Here is a 15030-nt window from a genome sequence, read left to right as displayed (position 1 = left end):
GAGAGAATATCCAGTGAGCACTGATTTAAAATGCTTTGTAGATGCCAGAAGTCAGAGGAGAATGGCCACACTGCTTCAGGTCTTGATGCATTCTCAATCATCCAGGTAAATAAATCTCCAAAGGTTGATTCTGTTCATCTGGACATAGTGTTTTCAGTGGGAGAAACGTTTCGTCACTCATCCAAGTGACTGAAACCTTCAGTGGGCTGGTTTCAGTCATTATGCAAATGTATAGTTTATAAGGTTGGGGAAACCTGCAGTCAGCTGAGACTGAAGAAGTCACTTGGATGAGTGACGAAATGTTTCTCCCACTGAAAACACTACATCCAGATGAACAGAATCAACCTTTGGACACACACTGCTTCAGGTTTACAGGAAATCACCTCAAGGCAGCAATGAACAGTGTTGGGTAAGTTACTTTAAATTAGTAACTTAGTTACATTACTAGTTACTTCTCTAAAAAAGTAACTCAGTTACTTCAAGTTACTCGTTACTTTCAAAGTAACTAGTTACTAGGGAAAGTAACTTTGGTTTTACTCAGAATTCTCTTGTTAATGTGTTGCTTCCGTAACTGGATACCCAGCCAGACTGCCAGTCTTCTAGCTTGCTTACTTGCCACAAGTGCACTGTGCCACCTACCAATAGAAAGGAAAAAATAATGTGCACATTTCCACGAGAGAAATCCCACGCCTGGACCGTCGTTGACCGCCATGATTCTAGCCTGCTTTTTACATCCAACACAAAAACTGCAGTCGTGGTGCTTTTGATTGTACTCAGAACTCGGAAATTCTGCCTTCTGAATAGGAAGATGTAGGTAACACCAGACTGCAGATGAGCTGCATACAGAGCTGGACTGGGACAAAAAAATCGTCCCGGGCATTTTGACTAGAGACCGGCCCACCATTATAGGAAAAATCATAAAGCCTTTGAATGAAAACAAACACTGTTGTGACAGTGATGTACACTGTTCTGATGGTATATATGTATCAATCTATCAATCGTTTGTTGTAAGACTCAGATAATTATTTTTTTAAAAGCGAGACATTTTAAATGAGAATAAGAAAGTATTTCTTTGTGCCCCCCTTTCCCTGTTAATGCTCTACCTGCCCCCTGGCAACACTTTGCTAGAGCCGCCCCTGCACAGTTACCAGCTGTCAGCTACATAGAAAAGGATCCTGGTGTTACTTGTCTCTCAGAAACAGTTCATAACTTCCCTTCAACTCATCCATGTCACCTAAAAGGTAAACCTGTTTCTACATCACCTGTTCAGCTCTGATGATTCAGTAAGGACATCTCCTGGTTTCATCTTCATGTTTGCCTCTCACCAGATATACAAACCGATATCATGACCAGCAGCTTTACAGCTGTGGCTCCAGCAAACATCAGCTGATACTAGAAATTAATATTAAATAAATTCTAACAACAGCTGATCAAGCTTAAACATGCTGCTGTTGTTTAGCGCGACATCCGCTGGTTTCCTCTTTCTGGCACAAAGTGGGCGATAAATAAACAAGAGAGAAAAGCCGATCAGCTGATCATTGATCAGTTTCGTGATTGAAGTAGAAACGGGAGAGAATGAGAGAAGAAGAGGCAGCTGTGCAGCTTCAGCTTTGTGTCTTTTTCCATTCTAGCTGAAGTCCGGGACAAACTGTGTTCCTTTTCACCTCAGTACGAAACGCGTAATATTTTCTCTGAATACCAGACGATTCTGTTTGGCAACTCTAATAATTAACCGTATGAATAAAATAAAGTTCAACATCAGTAACATAGCACCCACCCAGCTGTATAGAAACTCCGTCATGCTAGCTAGCACGTAGTACGAAAATGTCAGCATACCGAAAATAAACTCCACCTAAACTTGGTTTATATCTGACTGATAGACTGCAGGTCATAACTTCTTACCTGAAGTTCAGTTCACCTGACACACGGACCGGCGGCCGCCTCGGGTCTCTGCTCTCGCCTCCCTTTTCCTTCATCCACCTGCTGGCCTCCACCACTTGCTAATGTTATTGAATCTGTGGAAGCTCCGCGATATCCACCATACGAAGTAACGAGTAACGAGCCTATCTAAATCCCAGTAACGAGTAACGCGTTCCTGGTTTTGGCATAATAACTAGTTACCGTGCTCGTTACCACAATAATAACGTAGTTACTGTAACGCGTTACTTAATAACGCGTTAGTCCCAACACTGGCAATGAATCTAGAAAATTATACATGGGGTATTAAAAGTAGCTAACATAATGATTATACTACAAATAAACACTTGTTACAACCAAAGTATGCAAAAGGGCATCTCTGATCTCAACGAGCATCAAACTTTCAAGCATACTCTGGATTCCCTCTGTCAGCTAGGAACAGGAAACTAAAGTGAATCTGAAGTCTCAAAATCTGCTGTGATATTCACATGGTATTGTTACAGTGAGGCATAACAACACGAAAGCATGGAGCCCTCCTGGCTTGAATCAGGTTCAGACTGCTGGTGGTGTGCTGGTGTGAGGGATATTTTCTTGGCATACTTTGGGCCCCTTAGTACCAACTGAGCAAGTTAAAACACCACAGCCTACCTGGGTGTTGTTACTGAGCATGTCCATCACTTTATGACTACAGTGTATCATCTTCTTATGGCTGCTTTTAGTAGGATAACCCCCCATGCCACAAAGCTCAAAGCATCTCACATTGATTTCTTGAACATTATAAAGGATACTCTGTACTCAGATGGCCTTCACAGTCACCAAATAGAGCACCATTAGGATGTAGTAGAAGGGGAGATTCATATTATGGATGTCAGCCAACAATTCCTCCAGCAACTGTGTGATGCTGTCATGTAAATATGGACCAAAATCTCTGAGGAATGTTTCCAGCACCTTATTGAATTTGTGCCTTGAAGAATTAAAGCAGCTCTGAAGAAGCAGATGTCCAACCCAGTACCAACAAGGTGTACCTAATAAAGTTACTGAGTGTATATATATGTACAATACAGTTCTTACTAATATTACTGCTTCCATTACTGTTATTATTATTATGATTAATTCAACAACTGTAACAAAATAATTTGTCCAATATGGGATCAATAATTAAATTGTTATACTGGAATATAACACAGTGAGACATTCTGCTTTCCTTTTTCCTTCGTGCCCGTGCTGAGTCAGCACACATACAAGGAAGGTTTGCTCTTCTGTCTTCTTTTGTGTTTGCCTGGGTCAAGATGTTATAAATAGGAAACAAGTGTAAGATGAACTGGAATTTCTCTTGAAATGAACATCCCAGCTGAGGCTAATTTAAACATCCACGTTGAGTGGTTTCCACTGTTAGCTTCTGATCTGAGACCATTAAAGTATCACTCATCTGTAATATGAAAGAATGGTTAATATGCTTTTTTATGATGTATCTTTACCTATTTGGGGCTCAGAATCTGTAAGGGAACAGTAAAATCAGATCTGGTTTTGAATGAATGACAGAAATTCAAAGCAGCAGGTCATCCATGTTCTATTTAAGCACAGAGGAGAAAAAAAGGATGATAACTCATCCCAGAAATAGTCAGATGTTTCCCATCTGCGACAGACAAAACAGCTATAGCACAGCAAGGCTTAAAAAACGATCTGGAAAAATGGATGTTTGTCATTTCTGTTAGAAAATCATATTCACACATGGCCTTACTATGCGTGCAGGTGCAGGAATCACACATCTCTCATACGTGTGATCACAGGCTACCACAGGATACTTAACCTTTGACTTCCACTATCCCTACTCTCTGACAAACACAGACTGGCAAACATAGTGGAGGTGGACAGGTGTGTGGTAAACCAGCTGTTTTTCAGCACACACCTCTGGTGTATTAATGTGCTTTGTCCAGCAGAGTGCAGCAGCAGATTTCTATGTGAGTGTGTGTGTGTGTGTGTGTGTGTGTAATGGAAAGAATTCTGTATGCCCTTTGGCAGTGTGTGCGCTCCTGATTCAGGAGTTTTGTACATGTGTACATCTGTGAAAATATATTTATGTTCCGGTCTGTCTGCGCTCTGCCTGTGTGTCTTTTCATTGTGAGGTATGTATGGGACAAAACATTACACAGCACATGTGGTGAGTGATGTGGAAAACAAGCAGGGGAAAGAAAAAAGAAAGAACCGATGGAGCAAAAGGAAAAATATAAAAGGGAATATGAGAAACAGGAAATTAAATGACAGAAATGGGAGGTCAGAGGAGAAAGAGAAAGCAAAATCTAAGGATGAAGTCAAATCACTCGTGTCTGTCACTCCCACTCCACAGCTCCAACACTGTGGGAGAGGAACATGCCGGGAAACTCAGAGAGGAAAGCAGCATAAAAATCCTGCCGACCTTAAATGACAAGTGACGATGTATAAATGATGAAAAACCAACGACAGAAGGATTATCAGCCCGCTTCTACCAACAAACATCTTTTTAATTTTTTTTTCACACTGTTCAATAAATACAAAATGTAAACAAGCTTCATATTCATAAACAACAAAGACAACGGGCATCATGAGATCTGAATGAAAGTCAAAAACAGGAAGAGGAATAACCAGAGCAGAGCAGAGAAGCGCTGAGATCGACTGGAGGTGTTTCAGACCTCTTGCTGTCGAGCGGCACTGATCCATACGTGAGCGACACCGGGTGGAAACACAACAATGAAAGCAGCAGACTGTGGCAGACAATTTTCAAACCCTGCCAACTTCACTGTCTTGTAGATCTTGTATTGCTTATTATTTATATTCTTTACAGGTAAAAAAAGGAAACACTTGCACACACACATTCACACTGATTTAAGCTGTGCTTCACAAAGAAGCTCTGTCAGTCAAATACAACTAGCTCTTTCAATATTACCAACATTTAAAAGTCCAGCTGGATTTCTGAACACTGAATAGCATTATCTGTTTACACCATTTGTCCATTTTTTGTTGAGCTGCTTCCCAAAAAAAATTACAATTAAAAATCCAACACATGATCAAGGCACGAAAATGAAGGCAGCATGTAAGTAAATGCTGGTGGGTCTTCTCCCTGCAGTTTTCATTCCTTCACTTATTGAGTCTTTTATTTCCATTTTACAGGCCCGCTGTGTCCACTTTGTCTCGTTACAATCCTGAAGCTGATACAGGGTGGGTGTCAGGGGAGGGGAGGGAGGGAGGAAGGAAGACCTCAGAGAGCAGCTCTGGCTTTTTGTCCATCTTGGACGAATAAGGGAGGCTCAGGGATCAGTGGTGTCTCCAGGTTTGTCTTTTGTCTGGAGCCTTCATCACCATGTCATCTTCTTCTTTGTCATCTATAGATAAAAGCAAAATGTGCTGAGCACCCACGAAACAGGATGTTGTGCTTTTATGCTAACACTGTGCAGAAACAGCTTCCAAGTACAATGTTTTTAACCAGGCGAGAAGCAAATTCTTTCAGTGCAGATATTTACATGTAATTGATAGCTATTTACACTCATCGCAGATTTTTTATTACATATAAAGCGACCTCTCAAAAGGTCAAGAGAGTGTGCTTACCGAGACATTCGGGGCAGCAGGAGCCCTCTGTGCGGGTGATGTTGGAGCAAGTCAGTAGTGGACATTGTTTCCTCTGACACTTGGTCACACCGTGCTGTGGAGGAAAAGGAAGGATTCATGAAAATAAGCAACATGTGGCAGTAAAGGTTGTTTGTTTCCTCTGATAATATTAGACATACCTGCTGTATTTTTAACTGTAAACTCAACACTGAATAAATGCATTAACTGGGTCTCCTTTTTGATCATTTTTTCAGATTATCTAGCTTTTCAGCTACTAAGCACTATTTTCACTACCCACTCTAGCTAACAGAGGTAGCTAACTCCATAAGCTAGAATGAGTACGTAGGATACAAAGTTTTTATTAGAGATCTTAACCGAAACCAGCTGTTGCCTACTGGAGCTGGAAATGAGGATGTTGAAAATAGTGAGAGTTGACCAAACAGATTAACCAATACAGCGAGCTGAGAGGCACTTTAAATACTGAACAGGGGGATGACTCAACACACACACACACACACACACACACACACACACACACACACACACACACACACACACACAGCCTATTCACATTACTGGCCTCAGTTCCTTATCAGATCTTGTATTCAGTTATCTTGAATACATTTAGTCTGAACTCTCTGGGAACTATGATTCATTTCCTTAGTCATATAATGAAAATATCATCTATCATCCATTAAGTATGAGAAAAAACTTTACCATAATGTTACTTTTATATTATTAAAGTAAGAGAATTTCCTCTTGTGTCATATTTACTTACATCACACCAGCAGTTGATGCACTTCATCTCCCCGAAGAGTGGCACCCAGGGATGCCAGCTGTCGCTGTTGTGGTAGTAGTTCTTGCCAAATTTGCAGTATCTGGGGCTGTCTGCTTGCATCATGTCACTGTGCTCCAGGGCTGCAGTGGTCCTCTCCTCCTGGGGACACACCTTGCAGCAGTCGGTGGGGTGACGTCTCACTGGGTGACTGCAGGTCAGCATTGGACATGTCACCTTCTCACAGTGAACCTCTCCTGTAGATCCCTATGGATAAAACACAGCAACAGCAGGAGGTCAGCAGCAATTTTTAACTTCAGCAGCTGACTTATTGCTTTTTCCACATAAATAGTTTGGACATTTCCCAAGAAAGAACTGATGAGAAATGTATTAAGGCTTCACTTTCTTTGGACTCTAATACAAAACAAATGACCCATTAAGAGCCAGAAAGTAAAGCCAGCCAGATGTGAGGGGATTTATTGATATGTATTTACCTTGCAACTGCACACGGCACATTTAATGTAGCCAAAAGGAGGAACAAAGGGGTGCCATGTGGTCCCAGGGGCATGCATCTTCTGGTCTCCTTCGAAGTAACAACCTGACAGAGAGAAAGGGTTACTGAGGACAGTCAGGAAAAAAATGCAGCACAGAGACATGCAGAAATAAAGGCAAAATAAAAATGAAAGAAGACCTGTTACACGTTTTATTTTTTACATTTGCTGTTATGGTAGTTTATCTTATACACTCGTGTATGTACAACCCAGAGCCTTTAAATGATCTTTTTGGTCTGACTTTTGGTTTAGTAAGAGCAGATATCCTCAATATGATCTTAATGTGATCATCTCTGGCACATAGCTCTGGCAAAAACTGCAGAATCCCCACCCACCTGTCGCTGCTCTAATCTGTTTTATGAGGGGCAGCCAATCAGAAAAAAACACTGACTGAAAAAAAGAGGAGGAACAAAGCTAAAATGACTTTCACTCAGCAAATAATCTGAGGAGCTTCATCAAGGCCCAGTATTCTTTCAACTCACACAGAAGTACTGAAGTAAAGATTAAGAAAAACTTATAGGAGATGGAAACAAGCAAAAAAAGGTCCCTTTTAAAGAATGAGAAAGAAAGAAGAGCTGAGTTATAGACAGGAGAAGTGGTCCCTACCTTCAGGATGTTCATCAACCCTCTCTGGAGCTTTCACATCCTTGAGCTCCTTCCTCTCTGTACAGGAAAAAGGAAATGGAGGAATTAGTTTGAAGCTTTATGATTGCTGTGGGAATAAAATAGATCCACAGAAAGCAGTATGAAACCTGATGCTGAACTAAAAACGGGCTAACTCACCATCACAGATGGGGCAGCATTTGCCCTCCGGTTTAATGGTTCTGGAGCAGGTCAACGCCGGGCAGATGACTGGATCACAGATTACTGTTCGCTTCTACAGAAAAAAGCCCACAAAGATTTGACACGGACTTGAATTTTACGCGACCTGCTTTTTAAATGTTTTAACATTCTATTAAAATGATTCATTTAAACATCAAAAAACCAATTTTTTGTGTTTCTGGTGCTAACCTGGCAGATACAGGAGAAACACTTGTCATAGTTGGGCGTCCAGCTGGAACCATGAGGGTAGTACTGGTTCTCAAAGAAGCAGGTATGGGGGTCTTTTTTTAGCTCCTCGGGGTCCTTTGACAGAAAGTCTTCCAACTCCTCCTCCTCCTCCTCTGCCTCGCTCCTGGTCCCAAACTCGCAGTTGTTTGGCACATGGACCTGGTGAGAGGGAATGTGTGGGGAAAAGAAAGGAAGCGACAGATGGACATGGAGGGCATGAAAGAAAAACAAGAAGGGGTGGGAGGAATAAAAAGAAAGATGAAAAAAAAGAAAACAGGAGAAAGAAAGGTTAGGGCAAGAGTTATCTGTTGGACACAGCTGACTCAAAACCGGTGTCAAGCCATCTTGTTAATTGTTCTTAAATGGAGCATTTTTGTGCTCCTGAGCATATGGCTGTTTATGTGTTGGACCTGTTTCCTATTAAAACAGCTGGATACTTCTGTTCCAAGTGTGTGAGAGATCACTCTTCTTAGTTCAACTGTTAAACAACATATTGTTCAACAACTACACCTGCAATGCTGCAGGTAGCTTTGCAAGCAGCTGTGGGCTATGGCTGTGAAAGTGTGTTGTTTTGTGTGGGCTAGTGGGCACTAAGTGGGCAATCACGCAACCTCGCAAACACAAGGCTACTTTAGATTGCCAAAAGAAGCTCCCATTTGCACACATCCAAAATTACACTTCTAAATGTGAAAATCATAGTGGTTACAATCATCTTTTATATATGATCCGAGATTGAAGTGCCTATTTAAAAAAAAAAAAAAAAAGCAGAAATTGAGCACACCAAAGTTGTACATACCCGTCCTCGTATTTCTCCTCTCGGGTTGAGCTTGGTGCTGACCTGGATGAAGGCTGTTCCCTGGTCCAGATGTTTCAGTAATTCAACACTGATGTCCTTTAACACTCCCTGAGCCTTGAAGAGACCAAAAGACAAAAACATTGAGTGGCCTTCTTTACTCCAAATACACTGATGTGCGTAAGGACACATTTATTGTGTACACTGATGTACCTTTGAGCCATAGAAGCCAGTGAGCAACCTCATGTGGGTGCTATCATCTAGCTCTCCGATCTCAGCCAGTCCGTGGAGGCGGGCGTTCACCGTCAGGTCGTCAGTTTGGCTGAGGCCTGCAACAAGTATCTCATAATGCAGGTGGCAGTGTCTGTCCACTGACACCCAGGCGTGGCCAGAAGCACCCGTTCTTACTGGTGGGGACACAAAGTGGCCAGCTAGAGGGGTTGGCAACTCTGGAGGAAGAAGGAGGAAGCAGTTCAGAATATTTGCACGCATATTGGCATGGTTTTTTACATTAATTTCACAACCTTAATCAATGTATACCATGTCTAGGTGCCTCTAGGCCACTATAAGGGAGGGCCTTGATCTGTCCGCGAAGCTCCCCCTCCTGGCTGTGTGCTGTTGCGACATTGATGAAGAGCTCATTCTGCAGCAGCATGTGGATGTGTCGGGCCTCCAGGCGGCTCCAGCTGCCTATCGCCTGCCCCGTGGCCTTGCTGAACTCTGGCGTTAAATCGTACAGGACGGAGCGCTTGTTTCTCCTACGTGGCTTCAACTCGATGGTGAGGCTGACGACATCGTTGGTGAGCCCTGCGACCTGAACCTGAAGAAGAGGAGGAGAGAGAAAGGTTGAAGTCTAATCACTGTCAGTGTTGCCTGTTTTATTCTAAGGGTGGGGGTTAATGCTGATCTCTCTGTGTTTATGCTTTCCATGTATACATGGAAACATACAGGGTGGGGAGGCCCCAGAACAGAGTCACACTAAACAGAAATTACTGCACATGGAAATAATAATCCTATTTTGACTAAAGTACCTTGACAGAAATGCAGCTAGATCTCTTGCAACACTCAAATAAAATTTGAGTCAAATCCAGTCAAAATATGTATTGCAAGACACATTTGTGAACAACAACAACCCTCCAAAAGTGAGCAGACTCATACCTGGTACTGCAGCGTTCCATTATCATGGAGGTTGAAGATAGCAGATCCCACACCTCCCGTCTTCCCCGGGATCAATGCATCACTGCTGGACATCACACTCTGAATAGCTGAGCCAGAGAAAGACAGATTCATATCAAAAATCCACTTCAGAGCACATTCCTGCTCACACTGCTTATCTAAAATCAGCCCCGTTGACACCCCTCTCTTTAATGTACAGCCTGACGACATGCAAGATGATGCAATGATTTCTGTCACACAAGTTTTCTGAGAATAAAAAATATTACAGCCACATGCCCATGATTTTATCCATTTACTGAAAAAGAGTCACTGAGAGGGCAGATTAAATTGGACAACTAGTCAGGAGGCGTGTCTGCTTGTGTGGCACTCAGGCCAAATACATAAATGTTAGCACACGTGCACACACACACGTGCATACACACACGTGCATACAATAACCCACCCAAGATTTAAGCTTCAAAATGAGGTAACCTTAGCTGAATGCAGAAGGCTTAAAAAGAGTGGGCTGAGAGGACAGAAGGGAATGAGTAAGAGAGGAGAGTGCTGAGAAAAACGTCTGAAAATGACACAGACAGAAAGAAGCCAGAGAGGAGGAAAGATGCCAAAGAGGACAGCAGATGATGGGATAGAGAAATGAAGGGAGAGAGAGTGGGAATGAGAGTGGGAAAAAGTGGGAAGGGGGGTGGGGATTGGGTTTGAATTCTTCAGACATAATATCAAGCTGTTAATCACAGGACTGGAACACTGGCAGGGAAACCCACGTCCTGCAGACTGTGACCTTGGCAGTGCAACTGTGTGAGTGACTATGTGTGTGTAAATATGTTACAAACCAGCATCTTCATACATATGTGTCTGTGTATTACAATAAATGTTTCACGCTAATGTGAAATGTCCAAATATGCATTGCACTGAAAGACTGTGTGCATGCTTTAACTGTTTCAGACGATTAAGCTGTCCACAACATTCCTCCAGCCACACACGCATCCACACGCGTGCATGCACACACACGCGCGCGCGCGCGCAAACAGTCTTGGTGGGCCACCAAGTCAAACAGAAGGTCTATAAACATGGTTTTCCCCCAGCGATAAGACTTGAAAGAATCCAGACAGAAAGAAAGTATTTATAGAGGTGAATGACAAAAACAGTCCACAGATGGACGAGCAGCAAACCAACAAACATGTTCTCAGCAGCCTCATTGTCTGGTGCCTTAACATTGCTGGTGACATGTAGGAGAGGGTGGGCTGATTGCAGTAAATACTTACTGTCACAAGATTTTCTGCCTGTGATGAAACCTGAGATTTGCCTGGGATCCTGACCCTCGGCGGCCACAGCGATCTCTAGCTGACCGCGAGATAACCAGAACAGCTCACGGCTGTTCAGGTCTGTCAGCACCTCTGCAAAGTCCGGATCCTGCACACATTGAAAAGTACGAAAAGTTAAATGTGGATAAATATAAAACCATTTTCCTCTTAAAACAAATGCCTTTTCAAATGCTAGCAATAAAAATGTCACATTATGCCATTTTGGATGTTGTTGACAGGATGTTGGCACAACACTGGCATGTTACCAGAGTAACGAAACCTGAACTTATTTAAACCAGTTTCCAACTAAAATAAAAAATTTTCTTCATTCTGGGACAATCAAAATGTGATATGCAGCAAAGAGAGCAAAAACAAAAGCCGAAAGACAGTGAAATTGGCTTGAGATAAAATAAATAGGGCAGTCAGAAAGGAATCACAAAGTCAGAAAGCATTAAGAGCACAAACGGCTTTCTTACAGAAAGAACACAGCTTTAAAATTGCCCCCACTCATACATGCACACTTAAAACTTGGGGCAAAAAATATGGCTTGAATTGCCTTAAAAAGTTTCATACTGAGAGAAATTCAATTTAATGCAGGCTGACCGGTCTCCAAGAAGACGTTGAAAAATGTTGGATTAATAGGACAGATGCACACGAGTGTGTTGGAGAAATGTTACTTTTATGGCCTGTGGGGCCGCAGTTCAATATAAATACACATGTACCATAAATCCGCACAGCGAGAGGCTAAAACAGAGTGGGGATGGCAACGGGGGGGGGATGGACACAATTATGACAGAGGAGGAAGTGTGTTGTAAAAATAAAGCCAATTATCTTCATCATCATTGCCCAGCTAGAAATGGTGTATGATATGTAATTCATAGTTAAAGTCTGTGTTTTGCTAGTATTTTTCATGGACAGTCTCTCAGAGAAAGAGAGGCGCATCGGCCCTTCACGCAATTCCTTGCAGAATTAAAAACAGGCCCGCCTTTCATCACTCCTCCTCCTCCTCCTCCTCCTCCTCCTCCCTCCATCCATCTCAGCCCCACAGACCACTAACCACTGACATGTGTGAGGAGTGTGTACGCAGTGCATCCTCTTTACCTCCTTCCTACCCTCCTCTCTTTTTGTCTCCCAGACGTCTCATCCGAAGCTCACATCTGTCTCATGCAAAACTACTTGCTAACTTTCTCTCCTCTAGTTTTCTCTCCATCCAGTTTTTTTTTTAGTCTTGTCTTTTCTGTGATCAGAGCAGCGGCAGTGGCAACATAACTAGGATGTGGTGACAAAACCACATCCATCTCTGAGAGAAGGAGGCGTGGGATGTTCTGTGTCCTAAGTGTTTTAGTGAAAACAACACTGCTCCTTCCCCAGTCACCTTTAACTTTTAGTCTGTCTCAGATATAAATACATCTATTTTACTTTACCCAAAGAGCCCACTTATTTTACTTGGTGATGGATTGGCTCTTTTTGGGTACAAAATATCATACCTGTCAACATTTAGGTTTCAAAATCTGGCATTTAATTTTCGGCATAATACCCAAATATTTTGTGAAACTGTGACATTAAACTAAAGATTTCAACTCAATATACACAGTAACTACCTGTCACTTACGGATGGATGCCTTATTTAAAAATAACATTTTTAAATAATTTCCCAGAAGAAACATGAAGAAGAAGTGAGTCTTAAAAAGGAGTGTTGCGAGGTGTGAAATGGTGGCTACATCAAGCTTATTGCCCCTGGGTACTCACATGAGATGTGATGTTGGCTCGGATCTCTCTCAGGATGTGCTGCCGGTACAACAGCTGGACTCGGATGGGCACCAAAATGGGGTCTGAGAAGAGACAGAGTTGTCTCAGTGTCACTCTTTTACATTCCTTGACTTTCATATTAAAGCATCTACATTTACAGAAAGATTTCTAGTGAACTTCCTCCTCCCTCTCACCTCTATCTCTGTGTTGGATGAGGCCCTGCAGGATGAGGATGAAATGGAGGTTGTTCTCAGTGTCACTCAGCGTCAACATAGCAATGCCTCCCATGGCTGAATTCTCTTCCTCTGACGTCAGTATTGAACTGAATGTCTCTGTATGTAACACATGTGCACATTAGATCTGCATTCTCTTACAGGACTTGTAAACAAAGCCAGCACATTTTAGCTACATTAATCCACGCGAAGCCTTTTAAGATTACATGAAAATATACACGGCTCTGCTGCTTTGTAAATATTGAGCTTCTTGTGTACTGTGACACAAAGACAAAGGCGTACACATGTCTAAAATAAAATGAGCCATTGGAGAGCTACAGCATCCCACATGGATACACACCAGCAAACAGTGCTCTGTGTTTGATGATCCTTCCCTCCACTTCGTCTCGTTGGCCTGTGGACATACTGATGTGCATCTGCTCAGACTGCAGCTGTCGCAGTAGAGGCTCAGCCACGTTCTTCCATACTCCACAGATCTACACACACAGAAGCAGGTAGGTGCTTAAAAGATGGAAATCATTTTATACTTCTTCAGGATAGCATGCATGTGGCAAAAACACATATCAGACAACACATGCACATCTGTTGAATACATCCAACCATTGTACTCTCAATCCTGGGCTGCAAAGCTTCAACATAAAACCTCTCCCTGAGAGCAGAGGGAAGAAATGTGGCGTTGTGCCTGTGCCTCATAACTCAAGAGTTCAGGGGTAATCTCCATTTTAATTAGCGATGTTCTCTGTCCCCCTGCTAAGCAGTGATGTAACATGTGAAAAATCCTCTCTTTCCCAAAAGTTTTGCTTAAGCAAAACCCCCTTCCTTTTCTCATGCCAGAGTGTTTTCTCTAAGGTCCTCTGGCGCTTGACGCTGACATTTATCTAAAAATAATAACAGGCCCAATTTCTGGGACCTGCATTTAGGGGGCTCCTGCCTCACTGAGCAGGCAGTTCAGGTCTGAAATGGAATGTGGAGATGTGTGTGTGTTTTGGCAGGAAATGATGCTTAGTGACAAGAGTCAGACCTCGAGAAGCATGTGGACATGCATGCACAGTTACTACTGTTACATCAACATATCAGTTTACAGATTTATCTGGATAACGCTAGCCTGCTATTAACCTTAAAAACCTGAAGGGCCACGTGTTGATGCCAACCGCAATCAGGGAGACTCTGTCATGTTTAAAAATGGGCAATGGAACAGAGAAGAAGTGTCACCGTGTGTGTATTTGGTTGTCAGCGAGTGTGTTTATTGTTTATTATTGCAGAGTGAGTTATGAGTGAAGAAGTGGCAGGGTGAGTGTTCATTACACCGGTGCTTAGTTTCCCTTTCTGTCTAGGAACACTCACGCATATGTAACAGGATGTGAGGAGATGATTTTCTATTCTTACCATGTCGGAGTCTCCCTTGGGGACTCTGTACTCGAAAGCAGGGGTCCCATCTGAGTCCAGGAAGGCAATCTTAGTGGGACGGCCCATTCTGGAAAGCCAGAGGGAAATGTAAGCGAAATGCAGGCAGAAAAGTTGACAAACTTTTAATTTATTGAAAATAAATATCATTTTTTTCTCCAATTCCAGTTTTGTATTCTATTATATTGACTGCTATTCAAAAAACAAAGTTTGTTTTTCCAAAAAATAAAAATATATTAACACAGGAGGTTTGTTCGGAATAAGCTGGAAAGGAGGTGGAATAGTTAGTAACAGGCACTGATATTAGCATACCTGATCTTTAAAAAAAAAAAGAACAGAGCGACATCTGAAGAGAAGGAAAGAGTCTCACCTCTGGTACGTGATGGAAAAGGTCAGGCTGCTTCTGGTCAGAGTAAAGCGAACTCTGGCAACTCCACTGGAGCTGGGCAGCCACGAGTCCTTCAGTCCTGTCAGCACTGCTACAAAGTCTGCACCACAA

The 15030-nt window shown here is 42.5% G+C and overlaps 1 protein-coding gene across 3 annotated transcripts in view; it reads right to left on the bottom strand.

Moving 5' to 3' along the window:
- Nucleotides 1-4397: 4397 nt before the first annotated feature.
- Nucleotides 4398-15030, bottom strand: part of chrd (chordin) — a 16533-nt gene continuing 5900 nt past the window's right edge. For all 3 annotated transcript variants that reach the window (XM_005461007.4, XM_005461006.4, XM_025897944.1), the window contains exons 5-21: nucleotides 14902-15019; nucleotides 14514-14601; nucleotides 13468-13603; nucleotides 13089-13226; nucleotides 12895-12977; nucleotides 11107-11254; nucleotides 9827-9933; nucleotides 9209-9488; nucleotides 8882-9117; nucleotides 8672-8785; nucleotides 7837-8034; nucleotides 7609-7702; nucleotides 7432-7488; nucleotides 6769-6872; nucleotides 6278-6541; nucleotides 5500-5593; nucleotides 4398-5276 (exon numbers count right to left, since the gene is read on the bottom strand). In XM_005461007.4, coding sequence (XP_005461064.1) covers nucleotides 5209-5276; nucleotides 5500-5593; nucleotides 6278-6541; nucleotides 6769-6872; nucleotides 7432-7488; nucleotides 7609-7702; nucleotides 7837-8034; nucleotides 8672-8785; nucleotides 8882-9117; nucleotides 9209-9488; nucleotides 9827-9933; nucleotides 11107-11254; nucleotides 12895-12977; nucleotides 13089-13226; nucleotides 13468-13603; nucleotides 14514-14601; nucleotides 14902-15019 — 2327 coding nt within the window. In that variant the 3' untranslated portion in view covers nucleotides 4398-5208. The remainder of the gene's footprint in view (nucleotides 5277-5499; nucleotides 5594-6277; nucleotides 6542-6768; nucleotides 6873-7431; nucleotides 7489-7608; nucleotides 7703-7836; nucleotides 8035-8671; nucleotides 8786-8881; nucleotides 9118-9208; nucleotides 9489-9826; nucleotides 9934-11106; nucleotides 11255-12894; nucleotides 12978-13088; nucleotides 13227-13467; nucleotides 13604-14513; nucleotides 14602-14901; nucleotides 15020-15030) is intronic.

The sequence above is a fragment of the Oreochromis niloticus genome, linkage group LG14, assembly GCF_001858045.2.
Source record: "Oreochromis niloticus isolate F11D_XX linkage group LG14, O_niloticus_UMD_NMBU, whole genome shotgun sequence".
In the NCBI taxonomy this organism is placed as follows: Eukaryota; Metazoa; Chordata; class Actinopteri; order Cichliformes; family Cichlidae; genus Oreochromis; species Oreochromis niloticus.
The sequence above is the reverse complement of the archived record's forward strand: the minus strand, read 5'-3'. Positions and strand labels throughout refer to the sequence as shown.